Here is a 15,608-nt window from a genome sequence, read left to right on the forward strand (position 1 = left end):
ATCTAATTACAAGACTAAAAAAGATGCTATAATAAAAATTCTTTATTTTGAGTTCAATTTTCTTGTTATCTCCAAGCAACCCATACAGCAGCAATATATTTTCCATTAATCTGAAAAAATGACATTTGCTCGAAGATGTATACATTGATGGTGAAAGAAAACACAGAGCACTTGAAGAGATAACTTACAGTTTTTGGAGAAAACTTCACTTCCTTAAAATCCGTTCACAAAGTCTTGTGAGACTGCATAGATTACAAATCTGATTAAAACAATATCAGCGCATCACCAAAATAAAAACTCTAGCACGACGTCATAGAAAGGCTAGGAAAAGGTCAAAAACAAAAATAGAGGGGCGAGAAAGAAGTGGACCACGCTGGAATGATATACAGTTTACTTATATGGGTTTTCAATAGATTTAACTTAAAACTACAGTCCATATTGGCATCTAGTGGATTTGAGGTATAATGCTCATTTAACTCTACAGAGCGTAATGAATGATGGTATCGATATACCAATGTTACCATACCTGTGATCTATTTTTAGTATCGTCAGTAGTGCAAATTTTACATTGTTAAGAATATGGGATGTTTTTTCCCTCTCCCAACTTAATAACTTAAACACAAAATGCGTATAAGCAAGAAAGCAATGGACTTCACAATGTTTTCAAAAATACTATCTGTTGAGCAAAAATTGTACATAATATGTAAACAAATAATTCACTCGACACAATTTCACCCTCATTCATTTTTTCGAAGAGGGTTTTATTAATTCGAGTTCGACCCATTCTAGGCTATGCGCCTATTAATTACAACCCTTCTTTTAGGAAAGGAATACCCTTTGATTCCAATCTGAATAAAATGTAACTTGAGGACTTTGGTGTTTGTTTGATTTTGTGACTGCACCTAGGTTGAACCTTTTCTACATCTGGTAATTGAGATTCCTTCTGCACTACTTCATCTTTTGTTGGTTGTGAAAAAGTGACCTTTGTCTGTTTGTAGAATTTTGCATCTGCATAATTCACTTCTTCACCCTTAAATGGGTCGGTGTCCGCTAGAACTGTCTTGACTTCGCCATTTATCAAAAACTTGAAGCATTGATGGAGTGTAGAAGGAACAACACCATATGTATGAAGCCACAGACGCCCTAATAAAACATTGTAAGATGTGTTAGCATCGATTACATGGAAAAGGGCGTCGGAGTATAACTCTCCTATCTCCATTTGTAAGGCTATTGTTCCCATTGCTTTTTGTCCCACTTGATTGAAGCCTTGAATAGTTAACATTGATGGTGTTAGTTGACGAACATTAATCCCCAAAGCTCGAAGTGTTCGAAGAGGAAGCAGATTCACTGCTGATCCACAATCAAGCAAGATTCGATTTATCGATGTATCTCCCACTAATCCACTAACGTACAAAGGTCGATTATGATACTCGTCTCCAAGTATAAGGTCATTTTCATCAAATGTGATACTTGCGAGGCAACAAGCGCAATACTTTGGTGACGTTGTATCTACTTCTGCAAATTTGAAGTTTGTTTCAAATACTTCAGGATTTGTCAAAGCCGTAATGAGTGTTTCTCTAAGCTCCTTTGACATTTTCAGAGCATCGTATACACTAAGAAGAGATGGAATGCGCTTAAGATGGTCGACGATGTCATATTTTCCATCTTGGGATTGTAATACATTTTTTGCATGTCTCTTAGAGGTACTTGCTTTTGTGTTTGAGACCGAAATTTCTACTGCAGGCTCTACAGTAGTAATGACTGGAACTTGTCTTGCACTTGATTGATCAGAATGTTTGACTGAATCAACTACTTCTTTTCCTTCTTTCTTGTCCGCGGACGGGATCCTTTGGCCAGAGCGTAGAGTTATTTCATCTACTTCATCATCGTTGTGGATTTCACATGAAGTTGTGCGACAATTTCCAATTTCTTCCTCACCTCCCTTACTCTTAAAATTTTTCGGAGGGAGGTAGTCTCCAAGGGTTATTGGTGCTCTGAAAGGCTGCTTGTACTCATCATCTTGAAAGACTTTAGACTTTCTTTGAGTATTCTTCTTCTTTTTCTTTCCATCCTTTGAGGGTGGTCTACCCCATAGTTTTCCTTTTGATCGCTTTGTGGAAGAAAGATGTTTAACAATCTTTTTCACCTTCTTTTCACTGATGGTTTGCCACTCGTCTTCGGATTCAAGCGATGACGAATCCTCCCAAACATCAAAACTTGGAGCCGTCATGAGCTCGTACAGAGTTGGAATTTTTGGATTTCCGGAACGAGGCATGCTAGGATAAGCATGAACAACTGTGGTTTCATTATCGACATGGAATCCTACAGGGATTGCCCCTTCTGGTAATGGAGCGGAAGGTGTTGACTTTCCTTCGATCATATTGGACGTTGCCGTCTGATGTTTCGAGGATGAATCCACCTCGATCTCATGCTTGTTGATTTTTTCCTGAATTATATCCTTAAGGATATAACAGTCCTCTATCGTATGGCTGATGAGTCGATGATATCGACAATACTTTGGATCATCGGTCTTGTTAACTTCAGCGGGATGCTTCGGTTCAGGAAGCGTGATCATCTTTGCTGCAAGAAGTTCATCGAAGATAGTTCCAACATCTTCATCATCAAAACTATATTTAACTTCTTTTCTTTCTTTAAGCGAAAGCCTCCTCGTCCCCTTGGTTTCTTCTTTTCTTTTTACATTGTCACTTTTCTTGTCTACTTTGACAAATGTCGCCATAGAATCTCCTTTCTTCGACATTCTTTTGTTATCCCCCTTCTTGGTGTCAGACTTCTTTTCTAAGTCTTGGATCATCTTTCCAATCACATTTTTCCGAGACATCTGCTTCTCCACATTACTTGCTTTGGATACCAACTCGTCGAAAGTTCGAGGCTCCGCAATTCCTACAAATGTTGCAATCTCAGGGATGAGGTTATTGTAACATATTTGCACTGCCGAAAATTCGGAAATCTTTTCCATGCATTGTAGGTTAAGGCTCCTCCATCTTGTGATGAATTCGCTCGCGCTTTCTCCAAGCCTTTGTGTTGTTTGAGCTAAATCCATTAACGTGACTTTCTTCTTTGAACTGACGAATTGAGCTAGAAAAGCTCTTTGCATATCATCCCATGTTATAATAGATCCGGGCTCTAACTGAGTGTACCATGTGAAAGCAGACCCTCTTAGTGACTGAACAAATTGCCGAACCAATAAGGGATCCGACTGCGATGTCTCCCCACAAGCTGAGTAAAAATGAGCTAAGTGTTCTTGAGGAGAACCACTTAAACCATCAAATTTATCAAAGCTCGGTTTTTGATACCCTTGGGGAAATGGCACTGTGTCATAGTGAGCTGGATAAGGCTTCCGGTATCCAAGAATTGGTGTCGTTAAAGATATTTGAAATTCACGAATCTTTTCAGTGAAAATTGCATTGATATCTTGATGCGTAATTTGGCTACCGGAACTTTCTCCTTCTGTTTCTTTCCTTGCTCTTTCTCCAGCATTATTTATGCTAGCTTGAGCGGCTAACTGAGCTGCTAAAGTTGCAATTTCAGCTTCCTTATCAGCTACCAAAGTTGCCATTTCAGCTTCTTTTTCTGCTAGTTTCCGTTGCATTTCTAGCAATTGTTCTTCTACATTTGATGCGCCAGTCATCAGAACTTGCATGTTCTCATATTCAACGCTTTCATTTATCTCCAACCTTTGGAATTGAGTCATTACTCTAGGAATCTCTTCTTGGAAAAAATATTCGTTTTCTCCAAGAGTGTCTCCAAGGGAAGATGAACTCTCGGGAGAATGGATTGCCAATACTCGAGCCCTTGCACGTGTGATAGGCCCCTCGAATTGAATGTTGTTACCTTCCTCGATAACTTCATAGGCTTTGGCCTTTTGTTGAACATTTCCAGACACTATTGGCAAGATTTCTTCATTTTCCTCGACGGAGGTCATCATGACCAACTCCGTTGTAGGTAAAGTGATTGGGATTGTTCCAATCATGATTTGAGTAATGACGGGAACCTTGGTAAGTGGTGATGATGTCACTTTGACAATCTTGCGTCGAGGGACCTTGGTGTCTTTAGATGAAATAGCTCCAAGAAGCTCATTTGAGATGATTTCAATATCTTCAAGTACACACTCCTTAGCGATCTTCTTTCTAAGAGCTCGTGCTGCTCTCTTCCTTGCGTTCTTTAGGGCGTTCTTGGACGGGCATTTTTTCGGTCCAACCTTGATGACTTTTACAGCCACCTTGTTTGTCTTTGTTGCTACCTTAGCCTTCACCATGTTGCAGCTAGTTGATGCTTCATTGATGGTGAATGAGATTCGGCGACCAGCACGTCCTCCATGTCCAAGTTTGAATGCAGCAGAGAGTTCATGGAAGAAAACAGTAACTTGTGGTGCCATGCTTCCTTTTTCTGCAAAAAAAAAGAAAATACATAGCACATTAATTATCTTTAAAATTAGAGATGAAAGGGAAAATGGGTCCCACTGGGCGTGCCAAAAATTATGTTGAGCAAAAATTGTACATAATATGTAAACAAATAATTCACTCGACACAATTTCACCCTCATTCATTTTTTCGAAGAGGGTTTTATTAATTCGAGTTCGACCCATTCTAGGTTATGCGCCTATTAATTACAACCCTTCTTTTAGGAAAGGAATACCCTTTGATTCCAATTTGAATAAAATGTAACTTGAGGACTTTGGTGTTTGTTTGATTTTGTGACTGCACCTAGGTTGAACCCTAGATTGCCTACGTACCCTCTTGAGGGATCAAGTCACTCGTAGTTCATGGTGTTTGTTGAGATTTGATGCCTTGTGCAGTTTCAACTCGTGCAGGCAAGGAGCATTTTGAAAATTTGATATGGCTTCATGCCATTTGAGACTTTTATTCAGCTTTGTGCCATTTGAGACTTTGATACGACTTCATACCCTTTGAAAATTGTTCTTCAGCTTCGTGTTATTTTGGTATTTGATAGCAGGAGTGAATTTAGTTTATATAAACTAGGGATTCGTTTCGGTTTCATGGTTGCGTCTATAATTTAATATTAGACTGCCTACGTATCCTTAAAGGAATCAAACCAGCGTAGTTCATATTTTTGGTTTAGATTTATGTTCAGATTTTGGCAAAAGAAAAGTGCCAAAAAAAGATGATGACTAGCAAAAAATGAATTGATGGTTTTTGCCAAGTATAACCCACGCCCCTTTTTCCTTTAATAAGCAAAGCTTAGTGCATTTAAAGTGAGACCATACTTCCCACGTGATGAGCAATCTTTCTTTTTTATTTGCCTTCATTTACTTTGCCTTGAAACTCATTCCATGTGTTCATGCCTGACACTAACTGGGCAATATAGTAGAAAAGCAAGCCTTTGCTTTATTGTTTAATAAAAGCAAGTGGTAAAGTACCATTTTTTATAAATGCCTTTTTAGGTTTTAGGTCCCCTGCTTTTATCCTTTTTTTTTTTATGTTTTGATTTTCTATGCCTGCCGTGCCTCTCCTTGATGATTTTGAGGATTTAGCATCCTCATCCCCCCCCGTAAGATGGCTTCAGCGATCCTCTTTCCCTTGGCTTTGAAATCTGGTGGTTTTCCTCTAGAAGCAAGCGACTATTCCGCTATATTTGGACTTCCATGGACTTCGTTGCATTTCAAACTTCTATTTGGATTGGGTATCCGTGGATTTCAGAGGAAGAATGGGTAAGGTTTGTTGGAGTTTAAATTTTTTTTGTTCCAATTACTTCGATTTTCCATTATTTTCCCCTCAAATTGCAAACCTATTCTTTCACAGGTCACAAAAAAAAACTTGCATTCTCTTCCTGCCGCCTTGTATTCTTGCTCTTCCCATTTTTGATTGTTCTTCTTTTTGTGGATCGAAGGCTCACTACTTTGCATGTGATTCCTTTTATCAAACAGGTTACCCATTTTCGTTCTATTTTTTTTTCTGGGTTTGTTTATGTATTTGGAGTGAAGTGAAACTCTAGCTGCAATGAACTTTATCAATTCTTTCGTGCAGGCGGCCCAAGTAGCGGCATCTCTTCGATTGGTTGTTGGACAAACTATTTTGCAGCCCCGAGTTAGTCGAAGACAATTGTTGATTCATGGCTCCAAAGGTGAGAGTTTGTACTCTGAAATTTGTAGTCACACACTCATAATATCTGCCATATTTTGAATGAGTTCTGATGTACTTGTGTGTGATTATCACTCTGGTATTTCTGTTTCCACAAAGGGATTTTTACTTGACTGGCCTTGACAGTGGCATTTGGACACCCTTTTTGTGTTCCCATTCTTGCCATATTTTTTCTTTAACATTTGTACAATATGATGCCTTTTCCCAAAAAAAACTTTCTGTAGTTTTGATTTGTCTACCAAGTCTTTTTGGTGTTTAATACAAAGGTTACCATGTGAATGGGTTTTCCAAATAATTTGGGGAATTTGGCAGTAAGCTTTTCCCTCCCTGTAATTTTGGGATGGCAAGTGTTTAATATAAAGGCTTTGAACCCTTTTTTATCTTCTCGTCCCATCTTCTCGTGGAAAAGAAGGCTTTGAACCTTCTTTTAAATGTTTGTGGCAGAGAAGCAGGTGAGAAATTTTGACATGATGAAAACACTCTGTTCTTTCTTCACGTGACAAAGAAGGCTTTGAACCTTCTTTTAGCTGTTTATTCAAAGATTGGGAAATTTCCTTTCTTTCCTTTTTGTCTTGTAGTAGTTGTTGATGCACAAAATCAGCGAAGACTTTGGTACAACAGAAAGTGTCAGGTTTTGTGACCTTCGCTTGGTTGCTTCGGTCACTAGTGAGGATAAGTACGTAAATGAATAGAGACAGAGAAGCAAACACAGGATGTACGTGGTTCACCCAGATTGGCTACGTCCACGGAGTAGAGGAATTCTTATTAGTAGTGAATGGCTTACACAAGTACAAAGGATCAAGCTCCCAATTTAGTGAGTTCTTGTGAATGATTTAACACAAATGGCATTAGGCCATATTGTGGGGGAATGACCCCTATTTATAGAAAAACTTGTAGCTTTGTCACATTGACATGTGTCATGTTATGATTGGTTCTTGATGTCGACACGTGCTGCGCTCTGATTGGCTTCTAATCTTGACACGTGTCGAGTAGTGATTGGCCTCCTGGTCGGAGGGGAACTCTTCTGGGTCCTTGACAGTATAGCGTTGGCCGGTGCTCGGTAGTTTCGGGATTGGTCAAGTATGGTACAAACAGTGCTCCCCTAAGTTCCCGAGTGAGGGAAACTCCTCGGTTGGGGACTTGCAAGATCCAATCCCTTGAGTAATCACGAAACTTCTAAGTACCGAAGTGTGGTCTGATCTTCATCTGCCCTTCTCTGGAAGTACCTTTCCTCCATCCGGGAATGGTGTACTTAGCTGATGAAGATGCACAAGGTAATGTATCAATTTCACTTTGAAGCTTACTTGTAGTTTCGGGCTTGGTCAAGTGCGATACAAACCCTATAGTAGGAGTCCCCCAAGTCGCCGAGCTAGGAGATCTGCCGAAAGAGGTGACAGACAAGATAAGCAGTCAAACTTCCAAGTAAGCAACCCAGGATCAGAGGTTTGACTTCGACTTCCGGTTGATTGTTCTCCTTCTCCTTGTCTCTCATTCAACTGCCAGGATAAGGAGAAGCAAATGGATAAGAGATGATATGAGATACTTTTGCTTTTGAAGAAGTAACTTTCCACAGGCTTATTCTTGAACTGTGCTGGAGGGTTTTCTGGTGCCCTTCAGAGTATAAGGCCGACTCAAAAATTTGAGGGTCAAAACAAGTCCATCAAATCTAGAGTACGTTCGACCTTGATGATATGGGATACTTTTGCTGTTGACGGAATAATGAATGTGGTATGGAAAGGTGTCGTGCTGTAGTGATCTGTTTCAGCTCACCGTTGAACCTTCTGCTTCAATCTTTTGCATGGCAGAAGTGGTGTGCAACCTTTGCATTTAAATGGTCCTTCAGAACATTCCTTCATAGTGACTCATCCACGCTTGGCAGCTTCAGTGTAAAGAGCCAATATCTGATCAACTGTCATGAGGTATTTGCCGGTGGAATTCGTGACCTTGACAGCAGTTGAGGATGAGTACTCGAGAGCAATGCTAAGTAAGCAACCAGGCAAAGGCTCCAGGCAGTCAGTTCCAAATTGGAGGTTTGATTTCAGGTTCCGACTGACTGCTCTCTTTCTCCTTGTCCTGCAGGTGTGGACAAGGACAAAGACAAAGACAGGGAGAAAGCATGATATGAGATACTCTTGCTTTCGACCCTGATGATATGAGATACTCTTGTTCTTGGTGTGGCTTATTTGCTGAGGTATTATCGGGGGGAAATAAAGCTGAGTATTTCGAGAGGTTATGTTGAGGGTGCCTTTTCGAACGCGAGAAAGGGTTGAGCATTTTTGCAGGTTTGCCTGTCCGTTGAGGAGGGAGGTCAATGTATATAGGGATTTCCCAATAACAAGTAGTAATGCTATTCTTTTACCCTTCTTGGTCACAGCAATGTAGTGGGAGCTGCCAGCTTCACGTGTTTTAATTTTGTCAGAGCACTTTGAAAAAGTGGTATGTGGTATCTGGAAAGCTGATATTACGTGTGAAGATTACAGACAAGCTTTATCTAAGGAAATCTGGCTCTCGAAGTTCTGAGAGTTGTGCCTCTTCGGTTTTCGAACAAGCAATCCCGTCGATGATCTGACTCTCGAGATTCGGAAAGCGGTGCTACTCCGGTTTTTGAGAAAGTAATTATGTTGGGAGTCTTTTCTCGAATGTGAGTAAAGGTTGGACGTTCTTGCCAACCTGTCTTGCCGCAAAACACGGAGGTCGACACACATAGGGACTTTCCAGTTGTCAAGCAGTGGTGCTGTTCCTTTACCCTTATGGGTAATAGTAGGGTAGCTGGAACTTCGAAATTCTCGTGCCTAAACTTTGTCAGAGATCTTTGACAAAGTTATATGTGGTACCCGAGGAGTTGATGGTGCATATGGAGAGCGGTGATTGAACAGTAAGATTCACGTGCTTTCTACCTCACCAGAAATCTTCGACAGATTGCCCGTAATTTCCGCAAAGCTGATTGTGCATGTGACAGGTGCTGACGAGGCTGAAAAAGCAGGTGCTTCTTCGATTTCTGAGATCGGCCCTCATGGTCTCTGAGCAGCCCAGCTTTTGAGAAAGCAAACGCCTCTTCGATTTCTGAAGCTCCGTCGAGTGCAGATTTTTATAGAGGCTGGCATTAAGTTCCACAGCACACTTGAATCTCTACCAGTAGAAGCTCATTTCTTGCACTTCTAAGATCTTGATTTGTCTGACCTCTTCCTTCTTCAACACATTTGAAAATGTCTGGACCCTCCGACCGTCGTTTTGACTTGAACCTTGGAGAAGAGACAGCCACGCCTTCTCCAGACAACATATGGCGCCCATCCTTCATATCCCCTACTGGTCCTCTTACCGTTGGGGATTCTGTGATGAAGAATGATATGACCGCTGCAGTGGTGGCCAGGAACCTTCTCACTCCCAAAGATAACAGACTACTTTCCAAACGGTCTGATGAGTTGGCTGTTAAGGACTCTCTGGCTCTTAGTGTTCAGTGTGCAGGTTCTGTGTCTAATATGGCCCAACGCTTATTTGCTAGAACCCGCCAAGTTGAATCATTGGCTGCTGAAGTGATGAGTCTCAAACAGGAGATTAGAGGGCTCAAGCATGAGAATAAGCAGTTGCACCGGCTCGCCCATGACTATGCTACAAACATGAAGAGGAAGCTTGACTAGATGAAGGAATCTGATGGTAAGGTTTTACTTGATCATCAGCGGTTTGTGGGTTTGTTCCAAAGGCATTTATTGCCTTCGTCCTCTGAGGCTGTACCTGGTAATGAAGCTTCAAATGATGAACCTCCAATGCCTCCTCCTTCTGGGGTTTTGTCAAGTACTGAGGCTCCGGATAACCACCCTCCGGTGCTTTCTCTTTCTGGGGCTCTACCGACTGCTGAGACTTCCCCTAAGCAACCTTTGTGAAGGCTCCCTTTTGTTTGTTTATTTTGACTCATGTATATGTACATATTTGTGGCTTATCGAAAATATTAATAAATAAGCTTTGCTTCATTTCAACATATTGTGTTAAATACACCAAAGCCTTCTTCATAAAGTTCTTTGAATTTTTGCTTTTGTTGAAACCTGTATTGTTGAAGCTTTGTGAGTGAAGCATGTAGTTTGAGGTAGTGTTCCCTTAATTTCCCGAGTGAGGAAAACTTCTCGGTTGGAGACTTGAAAAATCCAAGTCACTGAGTGGTTGTGAGACTGCCGAGTGTCAAGGTGCAGTAGCATATGGTGGGAGTCCCCCAAGTCTTCAGGCGAAGAGAGTTGCCGAATGAGGTGTCTAGCTAGTAGTCAATGTCATGAGTAGGAAAACTTCACTTGTTTCTTTTCGAAGTGGTAACCCAGGGCTCGTTCTTCATATATTGTTTTTTTTTGTTATGAAGATGTGTTAGGCCCAAAGAAGTGGAGGCCTAGGCCCTTTTTTTTTTTTTTTTTTTTTTTTTTTTGTTTTTTTTTTTTTGTTTTTTTTGTTTTTTTTTTTTTTGTTTTTTTGTTTTTTTGTTTTTTTTGTCGACTGAGTGGGATGTTTTCAGCTGAATCCAAATAGGGGGATGTTTTCAGCCGAATCCAAGGAGGGGGGAAAGCATGACTCATCATCATTTGTCATGATGTTGTTCCCACACTTCATCATCATGTACTACTTTTCCGTTTCTTCTTTCATAATATGCCATCAATGTGTTTAATTTTCTTTTGCTTTGCCTTTCCTTTTTGGCTGGAAAGATTACCATCTTTCCTCACAATCGGATTTGCTGCAGTCTTGTTGAAGGAAATGTGGGTGTTGGAGCTAGGTAAACCAAGGAGGGTGTCTACGTAGAGGGAGTGGTAGCTCTTCAATATAACACCATTTTCTGTGGCTCAAATCGCAAAACCATCTTCATGAAAGTTGTTCCTTAGCTCGTGAACTACAACATATCCGAATTGGAGATCCATCGGAGCAGTACAACTCCAGAAATTCAGGTATGATGAGTGATTATTCGTCATTTGTATATCAACGCGTCAGACTTGTTGTGAGCTTCAAAAACTCCATTTTCTCTTGCTCAGATCAACATACTTTCTTCATCGAAGTTGTTCCTTAACTTGTGAACTACAAGATATCCAAATTTGAGGTCCCTCGGAGCAGTATAACTCCAGAAATCCAGGTATGATGAGTGACTGTTTATCATTTGTCTGTCAACCCGTCAGATTTGTTGTGAGCTTTGAAACTCTATTTTCTCTTGCTCAGATCAGCATGCTTTCTTCATCGAAGTTGTTCCTCAGCTCGTGAACTACAACATATTCAAAATTGAGATCCCTCGGAGCTGTATAACTCAAGAAATTCAGGTATGATGAATGACTGGTTATTATTTTTCTGTCAACCCGTCAGATTTGTTGTGAGCTTCGAAACTCCATTTTCTATTGTTCAGATCGGCATGCTTTCTTCATTGAAGTTGTTCCTCATCGACTCTTTCATAACATATCAAAAATTCAGGATGAACTAACGGTTAAATATTTCCAGATCTTCGAAACATCACAACAGCTTCGAAATCTGCAAGAAGCCGACTATCATGTTTGGAGCTTCAACACTTTAATTTCCGTCGCTCAAACAGAAACGATTCCTTCTTGAAAGTTGTTCATCTGCTCAAGAACTAGAGGGTGTCCAAAATTCAGCTCCATTGGAGAAAAGCAGCAGCTGCAAAAATTTGATAGGGGAAAGGAGGCGAAGCTTTGTTGGATTTCTAGGCTGGGGAAGATTCCAGTTTTTGTAGCAACTTCAGTACTGGTGAATTGCTTGTATTTTTGTCCATAACTAAATTTTGGACTTTGAATTATTATTTGATCTATTATAATATGTTTGGGAACATATATAAGTGAATAAATAAGAAGGAAGATTTTGGGCCCTTGTGGGTGTAAAACAAAAAATGTTTATGTTTACCCAAGTGTTTTTGTACAAGTTCAAGGGCATCTTGGGTTTTGTGAACAAAATTTGTTTATTTGGAGCAAGGTTTTGTGTTGAAGCTTTGTAGGTGAAGCTTTGGTGTTGAAGCTTTCTAGGTGAAGCTTTGATGGTGAAGCTTTGTAGATGAAGCTTTGTAGATGAAGCTTTCTAGGTGAAGCTTTGATGGTGAAAGTATGTAGAGGGAGCTTTCTAGGTGAAGCTTTTTTAGGTGAAGCTTTGTAGGTGAAGCTTTTTTAAGTGAAGCTTTTCGGGTGAAGTTTTTTGGGTGAAGCTTTGTGGGTGAAGCTTTTTAGGTGAAGCTTTGTGGGTGAAGCTTTGGAGGTGAAGCTTTTCGGGTGAAGCATTTTGGATGAAGCTGTTTTTTTTTTTTTTTTTTTTTTTTTTTTTTTTTTTTTTGGCGCTTGACACGGTCTTCATTTGCTTGTTTTGTAGTGACTGTGGAAGACGGATTGCTTTCTGATTGAGAAGGGTTCCGGCATCGCTTTGCACCATCTTCATGTGGGTAATATAGGAACTTCCTTATGTTTTGATCATGCATGTAGTGATAGAATTTGTTTCTTCTTATTGTAGATGTCAGAGCCTGGAAGTTCTAGTGATGAGGGCGCTTCTAGCTTTAGCTCTAAGTCTGAGTCTGCAATGTCGGAGTCTTCAGGGTCTTTGTTAGAGTCCGGTACTAGAGAAACATTGGATGATCTTCCCAACCGTCAAACTTTAGCTATTGCTAGTTCTTCCTCCATGGCGTTGGGTGAGGGGGTTGTTTTTGATGCCATACCCATAGTTCGCTCTGAGTTCACAGCAGACCATCTAAAGAATAACTTGTTAGATAATGAGAAGCAGGTTGAGGCGCTAAGGCAGTCATGTAATATCCCTCGTAGTGTAGGGATACGTTTGGTACATGATGAAGAATGGCCTTCTGAGCCTCCCCAGGGTCATGTTATGTTCTACACCCAGATATTACTGACTTTAGGGGTGAGACTACCTTTACATCCGTGGTTGCAAAAGATGTTATCTTTGATCGGATATGCACCTGGGCAACTCAATCCTGGTTTCTGGGATACTTTGATTGGATTTTATATCATTTGGATGGAGTGTGGGTTGTGTGAGCCTTCCTTCCATCAGTGGCGTTACTACACATGGAAAAACCGTTGGTGCTTTCTGTATAATGATTGGGAGTATGATAAGGGTGTCACGCCTGAGCGACGTGTGCTTACTCACTTCCAGACTGTAGGTTGTAACGTATCAACCGTTCGTACTATTTGCTATTTGTTGTGGTCTTTTCTTGCTTCTAACATTTTGCTTCATGTAGTGACGCGGGGCACCATCAAACTGTTTGGGCAGGAGCTATCTGACATAGAGAAGGTGTTGAGGGTGCCCAAAGAGGATAGACACTTAAGCAAGCTACGACCCTTATTTCGTTGGTACGGTTTCCAACCCTTAGTTTCCAAGAGCCAGGGACGATCGAGTAAGTTGTATCCTTCATGTAAACTTTGCTCTTTTCCTTACTTTATTTGGAAAGTTGTATTTCTTATTTTGATTTTCCTTATGCAGTGGAGAAGGTAAGCAAGAAAACAGGGACTAGCACCCATAAAAGGAAAGCACCAGTGTTAGTTCCTTCGGAAGACATCCTACCGCATAAGAAAATTCATAAGTTCCGAGGGGAACCATCCGTTAGACCTAAGTCCCAAGATGGGGTCCTTAAGGGGCCTGCCTTTAGGAAGACTGGAGTCGAGGCCGTTGAAAATGCTGCTGCCGTAGTTGCAGGAGAAGGGAGCCGACTGTTGCCTCCTCCTCTTACTATGGAGCACACTGTCCAGGAAAGTGATCCTGGTTCCCGCCATGAGGGGAAAGGCAAGGAAAGAGCTGGCAGTGTCTCGTGGAAGGACTTGAGGGTTGCCACGCGGCCAAAGGATTTTGGGGATATCAACAATTGCTTGGCAGGGCGTCGATTCGCCTTCGATGAGCTCGGAGAGCCCTTAGCTAAGGATGAATCGGATTGCGACCGGATGTTGAAGCTGTCTTCATATGTGAGTGTTACTTTGTCATTTCCTTACTTTTTCCTCTTTATTATCATTATTTAGGTAGTGATGATCGTCTTGCCATGCAGGTCATGGCCGAGTATCACGACAGACTGCAAGAGGTTGAGCGGTACAAGGCAAAACTGAAGGAGAATAAGCAGCTTGTGGACGAGGCCCGAAGGAATAAGGGACTTTTGACTCAGGCTCTCCAACTGAAGGACGAAACCATGGAGAGCTTGAAAAGGCGAAATGGTGAGAACCTAAGGCTTAAGAAATTGTTTGAGGCAACTAAAAAACAGTTGGAGGTGGCTACCTTGGAGGTATCCAAGGTTAGGGGAGAATTGGATGGTGCCTTAGTTGAGATTTCTGAACTGGAGAAGAGCATTCCAACTGAAAGGGAGGCTGCTGTGCAAGAATACTTAAGTTCTTCGACCTTTCATCTTGCTATTAAACCCTACTGTGCTCAAGAAGCTCGCTTTGAAAAAAGGAAATGGATGGCCATCCTTGATCGTTATGATGATGGGAGCATTCTTCGAAAATACCACGAAGATATAGATGAGCATCATCGAAAGGGCGAGACATTTGTCCTTGCTGTTGATCCTAGCAGCGAAGATGAGTCTGATAATGAAGGTAATGCTGATGCACAGACTTAGCATGGTGAAGAGGATCTTGGGGATGCAGAGGATGATGATAGGACGCGGAGTGATACTGCCAGGGGTTCGGCTTCAGATGAGAATGAATAGCAGTGTCTTTACTATCTGCATGTATTCTGGATGTAGTAGTCTGATGTGTGTATAACATGTGCCCATGTTATAAGCTTGAGAGTTTTGGATTTGAGGTGTTTATGAGTGTTTGCACTATTATTAATGCATGTTTGGCTATGTATGAATAAATCTATTGTTTGGATATAAGCCATTGTTTGGTTGTTCCTTTCTTTGTATAGTCTTGTCGACACATACTTAGATTTTGTTTCGTGTTGGATATATCTGCTTTGAGGTTTCAACACTTGAGTGTTCCATTGCTAGGAATGTAAAAGAGTGAGGGCTGAGTTGGCTAAATTACCTCTTTATTGAATTCATTGCCAAATGGCCTTCATTACATAGGATGCCGAACGGCTATAGCTCAACACTTGTACATCGTGAGTCTATTTGTAGTAGTACTTCAAGTGATCAGCGTTCCATGGATGGCCAAGGGTCTTGCCATCGGAGCTTCTAAGTGTGTAAGAGCCAGGGCGACTGATGCCAATGACTTCATACGGTCCATCCCAGTTTCGATTAAGTGTGCCTTCACTCGGGACTCTGTCGCAGAGTAATCTTTTCTTTAAGACCCAGTCTCCTATTTTGAAAGAACGAGGCTTGACCCTAGAGTCATAATAGTTGGAGATGCGCTGCTTGTAGGCGACATTCCTCAAGTGAGCTTGGTTTCTGTGTTCCTCGACTAAATCCAAGTTGAGGGTGAGTTGTTTGTCATTTTCACTTTGAATGTAGTTCTGGACTCGGAATGTTGCTTGCTCGAGCTCAACAGGGACAACCGCCTCTGTGCCAAAGGCAAGTGAGAATGGAGTTTCTCCTGTTGA

The 15,608-nt window shown here is 41.2% G+C and overlaps 2 protein-coding genes, 1 long non-coding RNA gene and 1 pseudogene across 3 annotated transcripts; 3 read left to right on the top strand and 1 right to left on the bottom strand.

Moving 5' to 3' along the window:
* LOC126584324 (translation initiation factor IF3-1, mitochondrial-like) overlaps nucleotides 1–15,608 on the bottom strand; it is a 30,995-nt pseudogene that overhangs the window by 2,362 nt on the left and 13,025 nt on the right.
* On the top strand, nucleotides 5,315–6,103 carry LOC126586612 (uncharacterized). The gene is made up of 3 exons (XM_050251517.1): nucleotides 5,315–5,689; nucleotides 5,781–5,905; nucleotides 6,006–6,103. The coding sequence occupies exons 1-3, from the start codon at nucleotides 5,535–5,537 to the stop codon at nucleotides 6,068–6,070; spliced, it is 345 nt and encodes a 114-aa protein (XP_050107474.1). The 5' UTR covers nucleotides 5,315–5,534; the 3' UTR covers nucleotides 6,071–6,103.
* On the top strand, nucleotides 10,830–11,992 carry LOC126586613 (uncharacterized). The gene is made up of 4 exons (XR_007610864.1): nucleotides 10,830–11,038; nucleotides 11,123–11,220; nucleotides 11,304–11,401; nucleotides 11,577–11,992. It is a non-coding gene; the product is annotated as an uncharacterized LOC126586613 (long non-coding RNA).
* Nucleotides 13,476–14,705, top strand: LOC126586605 (uncharacterized). Its single transcript, XM_050251511.1, has 3 exons — nucleotides 13,476–13,479; nucleotides 13,566–14,041; nucleotides 14,122–14,705. Coding segments are annotated over exons 1-3 (1,041 nt in total). The 5' UTR covers nucleotides 13,476–13,478; the 3' UTR covers nucleotides 14,686–14,705.

Source organism: Malus sylvestris, chromosome 10, assembly GCF_916048215.2.
Source record: "Malus sylvestris chromosome 10, drMalSylv7.2, whole genome shotgun sequence".
In the NCBI taxonomy this organism is placed as follows: Eukaryota; Viridiplantae; Streptophyta; class Magnoliopsida; order Rosales; family Rosaceae; genus Malus; species Malus sylvestris.